General features: G+C 41.0%; 3 protein-coding genes across 12 annotated transcripts in view; all 3 read left to right on the top strand.

Moving 5' to 3' along the window:
* The window catches only part of PPFIBP1 (PPFIA binding protein 1), a 189,022-nt gene extending 183,144 nt beyond the window's left edge, over positions 1 to 5,878 (top strand). For all 10 annotated transcript variants that reach the window (XM_047787323.1, XM_047787328.1, XM_047787324.1 and 7 more), the window contains 5 exons: positions 457 to 582; positions 1,091 to 1,279; positions 2,792 to 2,971; positions 3,817 to 3,882; positions 4,936 to 5,878. In XM_047787323.1, the coding sequence (XP_047643279.1) occupies positions 457 to 582; positions 1,091 to 1,279; positions 2,792 to 2,971; positions 3,817 to 3,882; positions 4,936 to 5,022 (648 nt within the window). In that variant the 3' untranslated portion in view covers positions 5,023 to 5,878. The remainder of the gene's footprint in view (positions 1 to 456; positions 583 to 1,090; positions 1,280 to 2,791; positions 2,972 to 3,816; positions 3,883 to 4,935) is intronic.
* A 1,378-nt stretch (positions 5,879 to 7,256) lies between these two features.
* REP15 (RAB15 effector protein) lies at positions 7,257 to 8,834 on the top strand. Its single transcript, XM_047788539.1, has one exon. It carries the CDS (start codon positions 7,814 to 7,816, stop codon positions 8,519 to 8,521), a length of 708 nt encoding a protein of 235 aa, XP_047644495.1. The 5' UTR covers positions 7,257 to 7,813; the 3' UTR covers positions 8,522 to 8,834.
* Positions 8,835 to 15,145: 6,311 nt separating this feature from the next.
* MRPS35 (mitochondrial ribosomal protein S35) overlaps positions 15,146 to 19,625 on the top strand; it is a 50,258-nt gene continuing 45,778 nt past the window's right edge. The window contains exons 1-2 of the mRNA XM_047787321.1: positions 15,146 to 15,321; positions 18,781 to 18,827. Coding sequence (XP_047643277.1) covers positions 15,210 to 15,321; positions 18,781 to 18,827 — 159 coding nt within the window. The 5' untranslated portion in view covers positions 15,146 to 15,209. The remainder of the gene's footprint in view (positions 15,322 to 18,780; positions 18,828 to 19,625) is intronic.

Raw genomic sequence — 19,625 nt, 5'->3', positions numbered from 1 at the left:
TGGAACCTGGGGAAGTAAAGCATCTGGTTCTCTCAGAGCCTCAAATCCTGCCTCGTTGACTTCTTTGGCTTTGTTTTCCTCTGTGCCTTCCTTTTCCCCACATGATGGTTCTACCCGTGTAACTGATGCCAGAGATTGTGTTTTAATTGCCCTTCCTCCTTTCTTGGGTATAGTTTATTTTCCTGCCTCCTTTAGCCACAGAGTTAAACATCCCTTTAAAGACTTCCTTTCCTAAAACACTGCTTTATAAAAAAGCATGAAACTCAGTGATGTAGATTCCTTAAAAGAGCATTCAAATTATAGCAAACCATCTTTTGACCTTTTCTCTAAACATTTAATGGGATGGTGAGTAACTCTGCTCCGTGGGGTAGACTCTTTAGAAATGAGCACAAAGGTTGAATATAAGGAACCCCTTAGCCAATGACTAAAGTTCTGGGTGGTTGTTTGTTCCCCTAGAATAGCATCACCCCATCAGAAGTTCAGCAGTGGACCAATCATCGAGTGATGGAGTGGTTGCGCTCTGTGGACCTGGCCGAATATGCCCCCAACCTCAGAGGCAGTGGTGTCCATGGCGGGCTCATGGTAAAACTCTATTTAACTGACTTCTTACCATTTTGTTTCCATTAGTCTAATGAGTAGGGTATGATCCCTTTGCTTGTCATAGTCTTAAAGTCATCTAATTGAACCCTCCTGCACCACCTCAAATGAATTCTTTCCCATATATCTTTATATCATATAACTCTATGTAACTCTATATAGTTTACTATATAGTTTATATCATATAACTCTATAGCATATATAATGTATATAATATATATCATTTAACTGTGTATAATTTCCCATATCTTTATATCTTATAACTAGATTGGATTTAAACCCCTTTCTCTTTTATTCTCCTCTTTAATGTTGGATAACATCTGGCCACTGGCTCTCACATGACCATTAAATTGAAAATCAAAGTCCATAGTCTGTCTCTCTCATTGGGCAGTCGAGAGGGCCAGTGAGATAACTAAATGAAAAAGGCTTGCAATTTTTAAAGCACAATACAGACAACACCTGGTGCCTTAAACAGTCTTAATTTTTCTTATAGGTTCTAGAACCTCGTTTTAATGTAGAAACAATGGCTCAGTTATTGAACATCCCACCAAGTAAGACCCTGTTACGAAGACACTTGGCCACTCATTTCAACCTTCTGATTGGTGCTGAAGCCCAACACCAGAAGCGTGATGCCATGGAATTACCGGATTATGTACTTCTAACTGCCACTGCCAAAGTGAAGGTGAATTCATGTTCCTAATAGTTTCCTATAGCAAAGGCTCAGTTTTTTTGGTTGTTGCTTTGGGGTTTTTTAGGCCTACACCCACAGCATATGGAGGTTCCCAGGCTAGGGGTTAAATCGGAGCTGCAGCCACTGGCCTACACCACAGCTATAGCAACACCAGTTCCGAAGCGCGTCTGTGAACTACACCACAGCTCATGACAGTGCCAGATCCCCACCCCACCAAGCAGGGCCAGGGATCGAACACGGGTCCTCATGGAAACTAGTCAGATTCGTTTCCACCGAGCCACGATGGGAACTCCCACAGGCTCAGTTTTGACCATTACTAGGCTATCCCATTTTCTGAGGTTTACTAAGTTTTATGGATGGGCTAAAGGTAAATACCTCTTTAAAAGGAAGTAGGAAAATGCCTGTCGAATGTTTCCTTCTGGGGGAATCTTTGTTCGCATCATTTATTTTGTTCGAGTTAACAGTAGTAAGGAACATGGTGTTGGCTTCTATAATCGATATACGACCAATAAAGAAAGCCCATGACTTGGACCCAATGTTGCTTGAAATTATCCTATGGATAAATCAAGCACAAGAGGAGAATATCTTCTCATATTTGTAATTAACCAGCCTTGTAAGTTAGGAAAAGTACTTAAGAAATGATTCAAGGTAAACAGCAGAGAATGGGTATTTCCAGATTTACCTGAATTCATGGATCATTCCAAATTCAGATCACTTTTATTCTTGAAGTCACTCCCCTGTGAACTCTTCTCAGTCTGTTATCTCAACCAGCTTAATGTGGAGACAGGGTTTATTGGCTCCTCCACAAATATGTACGAAGTTTTCTCTTTTTTTTTTTTTTTGAACTCCCTCTACCTGCCTGATTATTTCTGTTTGGCTCCCTTGCTCCCTTGAAAGATGTGAAACCTCTGAGAGATTCTATTCCATTTCAATTCCCAGTATCAGCCTGATCACCATCCCCTTAACATATAGTCTCAAGGGCTATCCAGTGACAGGTGCCAAGATGGGGTTTCCTGCCACTGGAAGTTCTCTCTCCAGAAGAGTGGGATTCTTTTAGCACTCACCAGTGCGGTTATGGAGGCATTCCAGGCACACAGGAGAATCATAGCTTCACCCAAAAAGGAAATATAGTAAGGACCATTTTGTTTTGCTGATCTTAGATTGAGAAACTTTGCAAAGTTGGATTCAGTCCTGCAAGATTTCACTGTTCGGAGGTCTGTCAAGAATAAGGCTCTTGACATATTTTGCTTTTCACAGTGACCACCCAACTAATTGATGTGAACAAGCTTAATCTTCTGAGATTCATAATAAGGATCCTTTGTCATATTTGGATGTGTCAGTCATAGGATGCATGCCTAGGCTGCCCATTGTTTTTTTTTTATACCCATTTCATCATCCAATTGCTTTCTTCTATAGATGGTGTGAAAAATTACACATTATTGGTCCTTTGTCATATGAATTTTATCAAGTCTCTGGATGTTTTTGCTTGCTTTTCTTTTAAAGCCAAAGAAACTTAGCTTCAGCAATTTTGGGAATCTGAGAAAGAAGAAACAGGAAGATGGGGAAGAATATGTTTGTCCAATGGAACTGGGACAGGCATCAGGAGGTACATCTAAGAAAGGGTTTAAGCCTGGGTTGGACATGCGCCTGTATGATGAGGATGACCTGGACCGGTTGGAGCAGGTAAATGTGACACTCTTTGCCTTTTTTAAAGTTCTTCCCAGTATGGAAAGACTAAGTGAAAGCTTTATGCACTGTTTGCTAACCAAAGATGTTTTGCAAAAATAACTGCAAATAAAGATGGCAATAATAAGACAACAGCTAGCACTAACAGATTACTTACTCCCTTCCAGGCATTACCCCAAGCACTAACCCATGTTAGCATTCAGGGAATCATTAACACATAGGAATCTTAAACATAGGGAATATTGTCATCCTCATTTAAGAGATAAGGAAACAGAGGCACAGAATGGTTAAGCAACTTAGCCAAGATAGAAGAGCTGGTACAATTGCTGGGATAGGGGAGTTCCCTCGTGGTCTAGCTTTCACTGCTGTGGCCTGGGTTCAGTCCCTGGTCTGGGAACTGAGATCCCACCTCAAGCCACTGCTCACCATGGCCAGAAATGAAAAAAGAAATGCTGGGATTCCCACCTGCCAGGCTGGCTTCAAAACCTGTGCTATTTACCTGTATGATACCATCTCTGTATTAAGAAAAATCGGTATGTTAAAACAAGTCAGGAATGGACAGCTTGTACCCCTTAGACTTTTCAGTGTGAGATCATGGATCTGAATACTGCCTTCAAATGAACAGTCCTCTGGTGCCATGTCAACATTAGAGCATTGGGCCAGATGTGCCATTTTTACTGTCCAGTTGCAGTAGGGAGAGGAGAGAGCATGAAAAGTGTTCTGCTGCTCCTACCCTGTTCAGTACCACTCGCACCACTGTTTCCTAGACCTGTGTTGATTTTGCTGCACTTTCCTTGAAACTATGCACACAAGTATGTCATGGCATGGTATGTTCATTGCAGATGGAAGATTCAGAAGGGACAGTGAGACAGATAGGTGTATTCTCTGAAGGCATCAACAATCTAACGGTAAGTTGTAAAATAACTTCAAAATGTTATTCTCAAAATCAGTTTGAGGAATTCCCACTGTGGCACAGTGTAGTAAGGATCCAGCCCTGTCTCTGCAGCAACTCCTGTTGATGCCGAGGCACAGGTTTGATCCCCGATCTGGGGATTTCCATATGCCAAAAATAAGGTTTGACCAGAGGGCGGAAACATGGGAGGGAAGGAGGAATAAATTAGGAGGTTGGGAATTAGCATATACACACTACTGTATATAAAATAGATAGCCAACAAGGACTCCTGTATAGCACAGGAAACTGCTCAATATTCTGTAATAACCTGTATAGGAAAATAATCTGAGAAAGAACAGAGATGTGTATATGTTCACTTTGCACACCTGAAACTAACACAACATTCATTGTAAATCAACAATATGCCAAATAAGATTTTTAAAAAATAAAATAGGAGTTCCCCTCATGGGTCATTGGTTAATGAATCCAACTAGGAACTATGAGGTTGCGGGTGTGATCCCTGGCCTTGCTCAGTGGGTTAAGGATCCGGTGTTGCCATGAGCTGTGGTGTAGGTCGAAGACGTGGCTTGTATCCCGCGTTGCTGTGGCGGTGGTGTAGGCCAGCGGCTACAACTCCGAGTAGACCCCTAGTCTGGGATCCTCCATATGCCGTGGAAAGCGGCCCTAGAAAAGGCAAAAAGACAAAAAAATAAAACAAAATAAAATAGGAGTTCCCATTGTGGCTCAGTGGTAATGAACCCGACTAGTACCATGAGGTCGTGGGTTCAATCCCTGGCCTCGCTCAGTGGATTAAGGATCCGGCATCACGGTGAGCTGTGGTATAGGTCACTGATGTGGCTCAGATCCGGTGTTGCTCTGGCTGTGGTGTAGGCCCGAAGCTGCACCTCCAACGAGACCCCTAGCCTGGGAACGTCCATATGCTGTGGGTGCGGCCCTCCCAAAAAATTAAAAAATAAAATAAAGCAAGTATTACAGTAACTCTGCAGGACTGCGTGTGTAGTGGAGAACATGAGCTCGGTGTGTGTGACTCCCACTCCTTGTCTTCCAGCACATGTTGAAAGAAGACGACATGTTTAAAGATTTTGCGGCCCGTTCCCCCAGCGCCAGCATGACTGATGAGGACTCAAACGTCTGACCGGGGCACGGGGACATGCGAGGCGAGCCCTGCGTCTTTGCTCCACATTCTTTCTCAGATACTCACAGTATCTACCACAAGCCACAGCTTGTAGATTGTGTGTTGTTCCAGCTTCTCACTTAGAGGTGGAAGTGGAGAGCGGGCGATCCGTGCCTCGTCTAAAGTTGCCGTGACACAGGAGACACTGGTGATGAGAGTATAATTGTTTTTCCTCTATTTAATGTAAAAACCTGTGATATATTATATTTAAAGCGTTGCATTGAACATGGGTATTTTGCCGTGGTGCTTCCATTCACTCTCACAGCTTGGAGGCTTGGGGAAGCAGTGACCAGTATGTGAATGGCTTGGTTGCGTCAGTGTCACACCACTGCCGTGGAAGCAGGACATTATATTGCTTTCAGAATCAACTCATGGAGTTCCTTTCAGCATTCAGTGTGCCCACTAAATGCCAGCCACCCCTCCGCTTCCCTCTTGTTGTCCTATTTTTATATATTTTTCTAAAGATATGTATATACTTAGTACATAGAAAATAGAATTTTTATGTCGTGACATAAGGAAGATGGTAAAAAGACCACATTAAAAAAAAATGCAGTGATCAAAATTTTCATCCACCAGCTGGTTCTTAAAGAGGTCAGGATTTTAATGATCTTGTGGATTATCCAGACTGAATTAGTATATATGAAATACCCCTTCTTTGACGCCATGTCACAAAATTGTTGAATAGCCTTTTTAAGAATTTCAACCTTAATCTTGGATCCTGTTACCTCCTGAGGGAACTTGAGGGACATTTAAATACTGTTAACTTGAATGCATAGAGAAGCGCCCCCAAAATTTATAGAAACAATTTCTGAAGAAACCAAAACAAAAACCTTTACAGTATTAAGCTTCTTAGTTTCCTCTTTGCTGAATATATCACTACATCAAAATACTAACAGTCTGCCTAATGTTATTAACTGCACATTTCTCAGGCATTCAATGAATGGGATTTTTTTTTTAAGTTGAATACCCGGCTGAACATTTTGTCTCCATCAGAATTCAGTAACGCAGAGGCTGCAAAATTAGTTTCATAATGGCTATTGTGATGATAAAATGCAGTTCATGTTTTTCTATGCTACAGGGCCCAAATATTCTTTATAAAGAAAATAGAAAGGGGCAACCAAAACAGTTACTGTGTTTATTATTTTCTAGTGGTATTAGAAAAAATATTCTATTTTTTATTCAGTACTACGTCATTACTCGTGATAGCAAATGGTGGTAATGACAGGTTTTCCCAAATTGGCATGGGGTGGACAGTTCAGTATATGCCAGTGGACTTGCTTAATAAACTATTTTTGAATGTCAGTGGTATACTCTTTCAAGTTAGCAAGTTACCAAGCTTTTCATCAAGGAACCTGTGATACTAAATTACTATTTATTCATAACTAAAATGATTTGATGCTAATAATAATCTTTTGCTCCCTACAATTCATTATTTGGTAACTGTATTGGACTCTTACTGTATTTGTGTTTTATTCTCATGTGAATATATGTCACCATTTGGAAAACAATTTGCCGTTCAACCTGGTTAAAAATACCAGGAAACTATTATAGATGCCAAATATTCTTTATTCAGGACAATGTAACATCACTGATGATATGTGATAAGGTTAAATTTTTTTGGATGATATATATTTTATTTACAAAATATTATACACTGTTGGTATTACCATATGAAAAGAAATAAAGTCAATTGATAATTGCCTCATATTTTTATTGTCTGTTTCTTGATTTTCCTTTGCTCTGAATAACCATTTGGCTTTATTTCTGACATAAAGAGTAACGCAAACTCTTTACAATTCACAAAATCCCATTAACTTGTGTGAGTGGAGTTTATAGCGTGTATCAACAGACAGAAATTTGAGGGCTTCACTTAAGAAACGTTTATGTGAAAGGAAACACAGGCAGCTGAACTAGTGGGTGAGGAATCACAGCAGAGGGATATTGGAAAAGCAAAAGGAAATGACTTGCCTACAAATTGGAAGAAGTTAGTTGTAGAAAGAACTGAGTTATGTATGTATGGTTCTGTAAAGAACTGAATGTTATTTTTTTCATTTATTGTTATTTACTTCAATGCCAAAATCATTCCACTCAAACTGACTCCTGTGTGCTTTACCTGTCCCCAACATTCATTGAGCATTGTGTTAATTTCAAGTACAATATGGCATTCAAATCTTAGCTCTTACTTTCCCCACCTAGTCCTAAGAACAATTTGTTCTCTAAAAAGCCCTGGTTCTTTGTAATGGAGACATCATTTGGATGTCTTGGCACTCACTGTACTCATTCTTACAAGATTGTCATTGCCCTGTAAGTGTGTCAGGCTTGGCAATATATGTATATGAATCCATATACAACTACAACCATTTATATATATAGTTGTATGTGTATGTTACAAAATCCTCAGGTCATATTGACGAAATGCTATTTTTCATGAAACTAAGATTTGAAAAAAAATATATGTTGGAAGAGATTACCCAATAGGAAAAGTAGAGTGACTATAACTAGAAAACGGATGTTTTTCTGTGTGAAAGTTAATATCTCTAACTTAATATGAATCTGTATGCATACAACACACCCAGTTGGCAAATAGGAAGACCTCACATGTTTGTTTAGCTGTGTGTATATATGCTTACCTATAGAATTAGAACACTGGGACCACGGTAACAGATGTGACTTCCCCACAGAACTCTTACTCCGAGAAAGAACAGTTGACATGTTTGATATTCTGAAGTCACGTTGAGTGGGTGCAGGGAAAATGGGGCAAAAACCATCGCAGCAGTTGGCTCTACAGGACAGTGAAGAGGTTATCAGCATCAGCGAGGTGGTCAGTGGGGCAATGGTCCACGCCGCTCAGAAACTGAAGGAATATCTTGGATTTGAAGACACTCTGAGCCATCTCTGCCCAGCTCCCAACACTCTCAATGAGATCTTCTTAATCCACTTCGTCACTTTCTGCCAAGAAAAAGGAGTTGACAAGTGGCTCACCACCACCAAGATGACCAAACACCAAGCCTTACTGTTTGGAGCAGACTGGATTTGGACCTTCTGGGGACCCGATAAGCAGATAAGGCTTCAGCTGGCAGTACAGACTCTGCAGATGTCATCTCTTCCTCTGGAATCTAAGCCTTGTGACGTCTCCACTCCAGAAGCCAGGGCAGAAGAGCCTTCCAGCAAGACAAGTAGGTTTGATAAGCTGGAAGAATTCTGCAGCTTGATAGGAGAGGATTGTCTGGGCCTGTTTATCATCTTTGGGGTGCCAGGGAACCCTAAGGACATCAGGGGTGTTGTCCTAGACAGTGTCAAACATGAGATAGCAAGCGGCCATCTGCCAGGAGGGACAGCCGTGGCCCGATTCATCCTGGAAACGGAAGAGTGTGTCTCCATCAGGGAGCTGCTTGGAAACTGTCTGAGTAAGAAAGATGGGCTGAGAGAGGTGGGCAAGGCTTATATTAGCATCCTCTGAACTGGCTCTGTGTGATGAGACTGGCCTATAAGATAAAATGGGAAAAATAGGTTATTCTAATAAGCAAGTTCATCCTCTTGCATCATCTCCTCATGGGATTTTTTTTCTCTCCCTCCCCATCCCGCCCTACATGGAATGAAACCATCACCTGAAACAAAAATATGAGTGTCATGATTATGGACAGGAAAAAAGAAAAAAAAAAACCTGCCTGTTTTAGGAAAAATGTAACAATTTAGCTTAACCTTTTATTATTCAACAGTAGAAGTGGAAGGAGAGGATCAGAAAGTCACAAAGTCACGCCTATAACATTCAATTTGAACAATAAATCATGTGTTTGAGAGAATAAGCCTAGCCTTCGAAAGTGTAAGCTGCGTTTTTACTGCTGTGGGTGGGAGGTGGGTGGGGTGAGGTGGTGCTGAAGTCTTCAGAACAGGTTTAATTAGATTTTCAGAACCACCTTCAGCTCAGGACTCCTAAGCAAAACCTAGCGCTGCTCTCTGACTCGCGCCTCATCCCAAGCTGCTTCCTCTGCGCAGAGAGGACCTTGGTGGGATCCCTTTGGGATTCCCTTGAGTGTTAGCTTTACCTATCATTTAAGCATGGTAGCCCACATGCCAGGTCCCTCGTAATAATGATCAACATTTGTTGAGCACTTGCAGTAAGGAAAGTATTTTCACCTGTAAAAACCATATTAAAAGCCTGGGTGGGATTGTAACAATTATTATAAAATAATTTTCCCTCTTATGTTTCTAGAGGGTAGAAGCAAAAATTGCTGAAAAATGTAAATAGGAGGAATTCCCGACGTGGCTCAGCAGTTAGCGAACCCGACTAGGATCCATGAAGATTCAGGTTCAATCCCTGGCCTTGCTCAGAGGGCTGTTAAGGATCCAGTGTTGCTGTGAGCTGTGGTGTGGGTCGCAGACAGGGCTCCGATCTGTCATTGCTATGGCTGTGGCATAGGCCAGCGGCTATAGCTCCGATTAGATCCCTAGCCTGGGAACCTCCATATGCCACAGGTGCAGCTCTAAAAAGACAAAAAAAGAAAAAAAGAAAAGAGTAGCCTGGACCAAAGAGGTAGAGGAGGAGGGGTAAAAAGTTCAGATTAGAAATAGTTGAAGGGAAAGCATTTGCTGATGATTGGATGAGAGATAGGAAATATGTCGTAATTAGAATACTTATTTCTAAACTTTTTTCTCTCTCTTTAAAAATTATTTTTATTTTCATTATTTTTTAATGGCTGCACCCTCAGCATATGGAATTTCCCAGGCCAGGGATTGAATCCGAGCTGCTGCTTCAACCTACACTGCAGAGCCACAGCCTAAGCTCCTTTAACCCAATGCACAGGGCCAGGGATTGAACCTGCCCCTCCATAGCGACACAAACTGCTGCAGATGGGTTCTTAACCTGCTGTACCACAGGGGGAACTCCTCTTTTAATTTTTTTTTTTTCCAAACTTCTTAAGTATGTCATTCCTTCATTCTGGGAAACCACAAGGTCAAGGAAAGCATTGCAGCCCCTCTGCCTCCAGTAAGTAGGCATAAAAAGGCCCAAGAGGCATTTCTCGGAAGTTGTTAAGCTATAATTATTTCTACTTTGAATGTGCCTGGAAGGTTATTTAGTCAATTTATGTTTCCTTGTGTATAGTGACCCCTGTCTGCAGCAATGCTGTGTAGAGTAAGCTATTGAGCAGGTAGTGTAATAGAGTATAAGGAGTATTCGACTTGGAATCAGATGTGGGTTGGGTCTCCATTCTAAGAGCAGGATCTAGTGGCTCAAGTCTTTGCTTTCTTGTCTCTAAAATGGGGATGACTTCAACTAATTCAAAGGAGACAAATGCTTATGACATTTTTCTATACTAAAGTGTAAGCTCAAAAATTTTAAAGAGTTTACAAATTGTAAACATTCATGCTATAAATAGCTGGAAGATATAAATTAAAGACTCACCATGGATTTTTTTTAATGAAAGTAAATATGTGAAGTTTTTGCTGATTTTAAAAATACTGGAGTCTGATTTTTTGTCATCTTCCTTTTGGTGTAAATAAAAAGTTAAGTACAGAAGCACAGAAAGTCTTCAGGAGTCTCACCCTGAACTCCATACCAGTTACAGTTTGCCCTTCCAAAAACGTGTACTGCATATTAAAAATATTTTACACAGATGAAATCATAATTAGAATACTATAAATACCTTATAATCAGCATTTAAAAAGGTGAACCATATATTGTGGACAATTTTCCATGGTAATACGTTTATATCCACTTCATTCTTTTCAAGACTGACATCATTGATCCTCAATCCAGCCTGCATATTAGATTTACTTGGGGAACTTAAAACAAAAACAAAAATACACCAAGGCTGCAAACACACCTAACACACCTAGACCAATTAATCAGCATCTCAGAGGGAGGGAGGCCTAGACAATTTTTTTTCAACCTTCTAAAGTGAGTCTAATGTTCAACTAGGATTAAGATGTATGTGTCTAAGTAGTACTCTATATTGTGTGGATACACCATAATATATTTAATCCCTACTGTCTTGATGAATATTTGGGTTGCAAGGTCCATCCTCATACCTGGATATTTGCATATTGTCTATCATGTATTTGAATAGACACTTTTTTTAAAGTGCCTATTTAGAGTTAATTTTTCCGTTGTATTGAGATACAATTGGCATGCAGCACTGTGTAAGTTTAAGTGTACATCGTAATGATTTAACTTATATGTATTATGAAGTGATTACCACAGTAAATTTAGTTAAGACCCATCATCTCATTATAGATACAAAAAAAGAAAAAAAATTTTCCTGGTGATGAGAACTCTTAGTAATTTTCAAATGTACGATACAGCAGTGTTAACTACAGTCATTCTGTTGTGCATTACATCATTAGTATTTATTTATCTTTTGACTGGAAGTTTGGTTCATTCACTCTTATTTTTTTCCTTTTTGTCTTTTTAGAGGCACACCTGAAGCATATGGAAGTTCCCAGGCTAGGGCTCAAATTGGAGCTGCCGCTGCCGGCCTACACCACAGCCCACAGCAACACGTGATCTGAGCCACATCTGCAACCTACACCACAGCTCACAGCAATGTTGGATCCTTAACCCACTGAGGGAGGCTAGGGATCGGACCCACATCCTCATGGATTTTAGTCGGGTTCGTTACCACTGAGCCATGATAGGAACGCCCCACTCACTTTTATAAAGTTAGTTTTGCTTAAAAGCAACCCTCTGGCAAAATCATTGGATTAATGCAAGTTTCAAATATAGCAAAAAACCAATTATAAAAAACCTTAACATTAAAATTAATCTACACAGAACTGGTTACATAATCTGCAGGACCGAATGCAAACTGAAAATATTTTTGTTTAAAAATTATTAAAAACTTCAGAGTTGCCATTGTGGCTCAGTGGTAATGAACCTACTCGGATCCATGAAGATGTGGATTTGATCCCTGGCCTTGCTTAGTGGATGAAGAATCCGGTGTTGCCATGAGCTGTGGTGCAGGTCATGGACATGGCTTTCATCCCACATTGCTGTGGCTGTGGTGTCGGTCACTGGCTACAGCTCCGATTAGACCCCTAGCCTGGGAACTTCCATATGCTGCAGGTGTAGCCTTAAAAACTTCAAGACAGGGACGGCAGAGCATTAAGCCAAGCACAGGGCTCCTCTAAATTTAAGTCACAAGCCTGTGAAATCAGCCTGGCTTCTACAGTATGTTGGGTTATTTGGTCATAAAGGCTGAGGAAAAGATTTCTATCATGAGTGAGTGATTGCACCTCTAAGATCTTTCTTTTCTTTTTCTTTTTTTTTTTTTTTCTGTGTCCATAGCATATGGAAGTTTCTGCACCACAGCAGTGAAAATGCTGGATCCCCAACACGAGACCACCAGGGAACTCCTCTAAGATCTTTGCAAATTGAAAAATTATACAATGCTTAGTAACGCCTATATACATAATAGTACATGCTTTACTTTTTTACACTGCATGAAACAGCATTTGGCCTGTGGATAGCATAAAAAATAAACATTTAACTTTCAATATAGGATGAACTTCATAGTACTTGATGCCAGGGAAAACAAGTATTTTTTCTGGCTCTTCTAACTCCAGTCACTTCGATCTACTTTAGTCTTAGGGACAGTAAAAAAAAAATAAAAAAAAAAAAACAGAAATAGGAACTAAGTCCCTTAACATCTTGCTCAGAAACTGAGAAGTTTCTGCATGTGACCTAATTCTATAAGAAGTCTTACTCATTTGTCCCTAAATTTCTATGGGATAGGCCTTGTACTTTATCCTACCACAATATGCAAAATTGAGAGAGAAAAAAAAAAAATGGCTGCTGCATTGACACTGAGCTTAATTCCAATGGCCACCTTTTATACTCTGTCTCCTGAAACATTACTCACCTAATCACAATGGTCTCAAGAAGATAATACTGTTCCCACTTTCCATGAAACTGAAGCTCAGACAGGTTAGGTGGGCCTGCCTAAGATCACAACATAATAGAGTCTGGATTCAAATCCCACATCCATCTGACTTAAAGCATGATTTTAATCTTGAAAAACAGAGGACAGCAAAGAATACCATGAGAAGACAGAGGTAGAGATTGGAATGATTATTTCCGAAATCTCGGCTGCCTCTGTACATCAGTGCCAGATAGAAACTCAGAGAAAGAGTTGGGGGAAACAGAAAAAGTAGCTTTAATTGCCAGGCAAAGAGGGGAACACAGCAGGCTAGTGCCTCAAGGACCATGCCCCCTATTGGAACCAGTAATGGTTCAAGGAGGAGGGTGAGATCAGCTCATGGACATTTTCCTGATTGGTGGGTGGTGAGATAATTAGGAATCAGCGTCATCAACCTTCTGGTTCCAACTGGTCTGAGTCGACATGCTTGTGGGCAGCATACAGGTGACTTCTTCCACCCAGTGGGGGCTTTAGCACCTGCAAAACAGCTCCAAGGACATGGTTCAGAATATTATCTACAGTTCTTGAAGAAAAACTAAATAAAGATCCTTGACCTTGTCGAATGGCTAAACTATTATTATTGTCTTGCTTGTTTTCCTTTTTCTCTGTATTTTTCCACTTCTTTGATTAAACCGATTCTTTGGCTAATGTTTTTCTGTAGACAAAAAGGCAGATAGAGGACATGAGTCGGGATCCACTCTGGGAAGGCCTCACAGGGTTCTGCTTGGTTATGTGATCTGTCTATAAGTCAAAGAATGTCCCAAATTCTTTGAATGCCCCAAAGTATTGATGTGTCTATAAGTCAAAGAATGCCCCAAAGATGCCTGCAAACCATCCAAGACTAGAAGAGAGGCACAGGGCTTCCTTCAGAACTTCCAGAAGGAACCATCCCTTGCAAACATCTGGATTTTGGATTTCTGGCTTCTGGAACTGTGAAAGAATAAATTGTTGTTGTTTTTAAGTCACCCAGCTTCTGGTATTTTGTTACAGAAGCTCAAGGAAACAAATACACCTAACAGACCATATTTCTGATTTGGAGCAATAATAGGCTGGTAAGAGGCCAGAAAAGATGAGGATGGCAATTACTACAAATACTTGTCCTTATCATGCCACGCACTGATGCCCATGGCACACAATATTCACAGGTAGAACACTCTGGGACACCTGCACACCTATGCTCTACTTGGTATGCTTACCAAGAGTCAATTTTGTTTGCTCCCAGTTCTTGTTATTACAATTTTGTACTTTGAATATTACACATATCTATCAAAAAAATAGAAGATAATCTTTATTAAGTGGTGTATGTTAATATATCCTAGGGTAGAAAAGAGAGCTCCTTAAAGTATAACCATTATTTTCTAGGTGCTGATGAGTTCTGCCTTTTTGCAATTCTAACCTGATCTACAAACAAACTAACCAAATCATTGGTAACAGTTATAACCTGTGCTCACTATATGCCAGTATTGTACCCAGACCTTTGATTGATTAGGACGACACATTCAAAAGATGGTGAAGTCAAGTTTTCAACTCAAGTGCTAGTCTGGCTCAAGAGGTCATCCTTTTAATTATTATCGGATACTGCCTTTCTTCTCAAGGCATATCACTTGCACTAGCTGAAGACTTCCTTCCACTCAAGAAAGTGCAGAAAAGTAGCAACTGCAAAGTAGCAGGGCCTTAGAACTGATTTCTGGGCCATCTGAGGTTCGCCCTCATCTGACCTGTATACGCCACATTTCAGCCATCCCTTATGCTCCTTATTTACAATTGTCTTTGGACTGATAGCTTCCCTGTTTTTTTTTTTCTTTCTTTTTTTTTTTCCTTTTTTGGCCGCCTCCTGGCATATGGAGTTCCCTAGCAGGGATCAGATCCAAGCCGCAAGGCGGCTTAAGCTGCAGCTGAGGCAACGCAGAATCCTTAACCCACTGTCCCCGCAGGAGATCGAATTTGCGTCCCAGCGCTCCCAAGATGCCGCTGAGCCTTTTGCGCCACAGCGAGAACCCCTACTTCTATTTTTCACCTTTTCGTTTTCTTACTACTGCTTTTTTCTATTTAAGGGCAGTTTCTTGTGTAACTAACTGCTGCTCCCACGGCTGTGATATCGCGGACCCACGTGATTCCTGTTTCTTGCTCCCGGGGGGCCGAGCAAGACACGTGAGCCTGCGCAGTAGGGCCTCAGTCCCGCCCGTGGATTCGCAGCGCGCTTGTCCCCTGCCGCTTGCCGTCTGCGCAGACATGGCGGCCACCTCGCTCCCTGCATGGCTGACCCTGAAGCCACGGGCCGGTACTTTTCGTGCCTTTTCTACGGCTATGTCTCCGGCAACACGCTCTCCGAGACCAGCCCTGCGTGAGTGTCTTCCCCGTGGCCTCTGGGCTTTGCCGGCGGTGGGAGGGCGGAATACGGTCCTATGGTGGCTGCCGCGATGGCTGAGCACCCGCCGTCCCCGGGGAAGCCGGTGCGTCCTCTGCCAGCCTCAGTCCCCCTGGTAGTAAAGTCTCTGAAGTGGGTCCGCCCTGTGCACGGAGCGTCTCCTGGTTCCTAGCAGCCGGTGTCTGTGGCAGGGGCCTCCCGAGCGCCGCGAGCTTGCTCATTCCCTCCTGCGCTTTCTGGTGCTCCTGCCCAGGGCCACCCGGTACCGGTCTCTGGTTTTCGGTAATGTTGGTAGGCAGGTTTGAATCACGGATTTTTCTGAAAATTAAGAGAAGCGTACAGGTGTCCTAGAAAAAATTCTGGTCTGAATTCCATGTAGCCATGCCACCAGATTGGGTGACCTTCATTCAGTAGACGTTATTGAGGCGACCTGCATTTAAAATAAACTTTAGGGATTCCCTGATACCGTTCTTGCCTTGGAGGAATCTAATGGAAAGCTCTAGTTGTATGTCGACTATAAGTACTATGCAGTGTGATGTACTGTTATAGAAGTGAATATACTGATGGGGTGGGGGGGAGGGCACCAAGGAGGAGCCCCACAAGAATCGGTAAAAGCTCAGTACAGGGCGAGCCTCCAGACATTCACCAGGCCCTATCCGTGCTACTTTCTATAATATTTCTGATCTTCATACTACTAACTGTCCAGTTTAGCCACCTTCTAACTTCTACAGTAGTTTCTTTGCTGGTCTCTATTTCTGCTCTAACTCTCCTGCATTGAATTCTCAGAACAGCCAGAGTGAAATGTGCAAAAAGCAAACTTGTCACCTCCGTGTTCAAAATCTACAAATGGTTTTATATGCTTGAAGATAAGTGATAAATTCCGTAATTCATCATGGTGGCTCTTCATGGTCTTAACACTTTTTAATTTTTCATTCTTTTATTCATTCTGCAAATAATTAATCTCCTACTGTGTTCTGGATACTGGGATACAGTATGGCACTTCATCTCAGGAAGTTTACATTCTTTGGGGACAAGTCAGATTATAAACAGGTAAACAATGTCAGTACAGTGTGAGGTAGTAATTAGTGCTATGAAGAAAAACAGAGTATTGAGAATGATGGATTGGGCAAGTAGTGGCATAGGGTGAGATAAAATAGTCAGAAAGTAACTCCCTGGGGGATTGACATTTGAGCAGATCTGCTGCAATAGCATTATTAGCATAGGGAACCTCAAGTACAAAAGCCCAAAAGTGAGAACAAGCTTAGGGGTGTGACCGAGGAACAGAAAGAAGGCCAGCTGGTCAGAGCTAAGTGAGTGGAAAAATAAGACATCAGATTAAGTAATGACCTTATCTGGTAAAGACTTAAAGGCATTTGGCTTGGATTTTATTTTAAGTTTGGGATCACATTGGGAGGCTTTGAACAGGAAGTGATATCATGTTAATTTGTTTACTTATTTAGCTTTGGGGGGAGGGGGCACACACACCTGCAGCATATGGAAGTCCCCAGGCTAGGGGTCAGATTGGAGCCACAGCTGCTGGCTTACACCACAGCCACAGCAACTGGGGATCCAAGCTGCATCTGCAGCCTACGGCAATGCCGGATCCCCAACCCACTGATAGAAGCCACGGATCAAACCTGCATCCTCATGGATACTAGTTGGATTTGTTTCTAGTGCGCCACAATGGGAACTCCCAATTTATATTTTTAAAAGATCATTGGCTGCTATGTGGAGAACTAGGGCTGATATTGGCAGCTAGAAGTTGGAAGCGGTTGTAGTACTCCAAATGAGATGACAGTGATCTGGATTGAAGTAATAGTGGAGAAGCCGGTGTGGTTGGATTTGAGATACATCATGAAAGTAGCACTAACAGGACTTACTGATGGATTTGATATAGAGCTTGAGGAAGAGGCCCAAGGAAGTGTGGTGGATTTTTGTCCTAAGTAATTGGATGAATGGTGATGCCTGGAAAGACCAGAAGAAGGAAATCAAGAGCCCTGCCTGTGATGTGTTATAGTTGAGATGTCTGTTAAATATCCCTGACCTCTTTTCTTAGTGCTCTCTATGCCCTACTCTTACGTTTCATCTTATTGAACTTGTTTACTTTGACTTTCCATCTTCTCTGTCTCTCTCTAGAACACTTTATCTCACTTGCCTGTTCCCATGGCTACCTCCTGCTCATCTTTAAGGTTTTAGCTGAAAGTCCACTTCTTCAGGAATATTTTCCCCAACTAAGTGACTTGGTTGGGTCCCCTGTTATATGTTTCCATTAATATTTATTACTGTTTATTGAAATCATTTGCTCAATGGTTGGTTTATTTGACATATTCCATTCAGTGAGAGCAGGCACTATGTTGCTGTTGTTCATTACTGCCTTCCGAGCTGCTGGTACACAATATCACTCAACTTTTGAATGAATCAGTGAATTACTACTGAGGGATGAATAAGAGTTTGTCACATGAAGAAATGAGATGGAGAGAGAGTAGGGGACAGAAGCCAGACAGATGAAAGGGAGTCACATCCCAAGCAGAGAGAACATTAAATTCAGAGAAAGACTCAGGGGTCTGCTGCTAGAAATTCAGTGTGGTTACAGGGCCTTGTGAAGGGAAATAAAGCTAGAGATAGTGAATCAGAGTGTGAAGTATTTTATCACCCTAATTCCGTGGTCTTTAGTCTTCTTGGCTAAATGGCCTCTAAATAAGGGTAAAAATGGTACTTACTGTGAAGAATAAGATTAAGTGAAAAAATAATGAAAGGCATTTATCCCAGTGTCTGGGCATGTGAAAATGCTGAATAAATGCAGGTTATTATTATTTTAATATAACAAAACATTAATGTAGAGAGGCATAATTTAATATTTTCAACAGTAGATACTGTGAGTATCTACAGTTCTGTGGATATCTTGTACAGTTATGTGGTTTATTAGGAATAGCTATGATTTTTTGTTATTATTGGTGTTGTATCGTTGGCAGTTCTCATATACAATAGAGAAGGAAAACTGAAAGTTGTTTTGTATGTGTGTGTGTAAAGAATAGAGTAATTCCTAATATGAACAAGTATATATTAGAACATTTCAAGCCAGTTTTCACTAAAGATGCAAAATACTTAATTTCTAACTACATATTTTAACTTGGGAAAGTGAGTTTACTTGACAATAAACCTTAAAAGTTATTGAAAACATTTCTTTAGATGATAAGTTCACTCTATCATCAATCCCAATATATTTTATATTCAAGTAACCCTTGATTTTTCTTAACTATTTCTGACTTTTCATTTTCATTAAAATGATTTAGTTCGTGAACCTACAGAAAATGGATTACTGTTTTATTTTTATATTACTAAATACTTGAAATTATGTGAGAATTGTGGGATCATGAACAGTGTTAAACAACTCTGTATTATAAAATCCTCTGTAACTATTGTATTGTCTTTTAGGTACAACAGAAAGAACGTCCAAACCTGAAAGGGCACTGAGAAGAAAGGTAAGCGGTTAAAGTCCTCTAGTGTATACTATCTTACTGGTTTCTGGAATTCTAAAGTGAGGCAGGTCTTCATCATGAGGCCGAAGGGTGCTATCCCAGAAGGCTTCACGGGGGATATTGATCAACTTGATGACCCCTACACCTCTGATTGGTTTTTGTCACTTCCCTGAGAATGGATCATCTTTGAGAGGCGACTCACTCACATACTCTCAGGAAATAGGCATATAAACCAGGATATAGAATTATTTTTGATGATGCCTTGAACAGTCCTGCAGCCTGGGATATGGGCACTAATCTAACAGATTTGGTCTCAGCCTGTGGACTTCTCTCTGAAGGAAGCCAAATTCTGAGGTCTCTTGGTGAGCATGGAGTCAGAACAAAGGCATGTTAGTTGGAAGTTAAATGACACCAATTGTAATTGTCTAGAGTAGTCATTTTCACAAGATTATTAGCTGCTTCCAAGATAAATACTGTACTGTATTTAAATGGGCGTTGCAGAATTTTACCTCTTCAGACCCTCCTTCCGGATGTAAAGGGAATGCTGGCCATCCCCGTCTGTCCAGTACAGTTTTAAAAATAAATGTGTTAATGTGATTGACTAAGTTCTCATGCAGCTAATCTCTGAACCTAGGAGGCATGTTTGATCCCTGGTTTCGTGTGGTGGGTTTTAAAGCATTGCTGCAGCTGTGGTGTAGGTCTCAGCTGCAGCTTGGATTCAGTCCCTGGCCCAGTAACTTTCACATGCCGTGAGTGTGGCCATAAAATAATTAAATAACATGTTTATATTTAAAATATTAA

Source organism: Phacochoerus africanus, chromosome 7 (genome assembly GCF_016906955.1).
Source record: "Phacochoerus africanus isolate WHEZ1 chromosome 7, ROS_Pafr_v1, whole genome shotgun sequence".
NCBI classification, from domain to species: Eukaryota; Metazoa; Chordata; class Mammalia; order Artiodactyla; family Suidae; genus Phacochoerus; species Phacochoerus africanus.
Note: the sequence above shows the minus strand (reverse complement) of the source record. Positions and strands in the feature narration are given on the sequence as shown.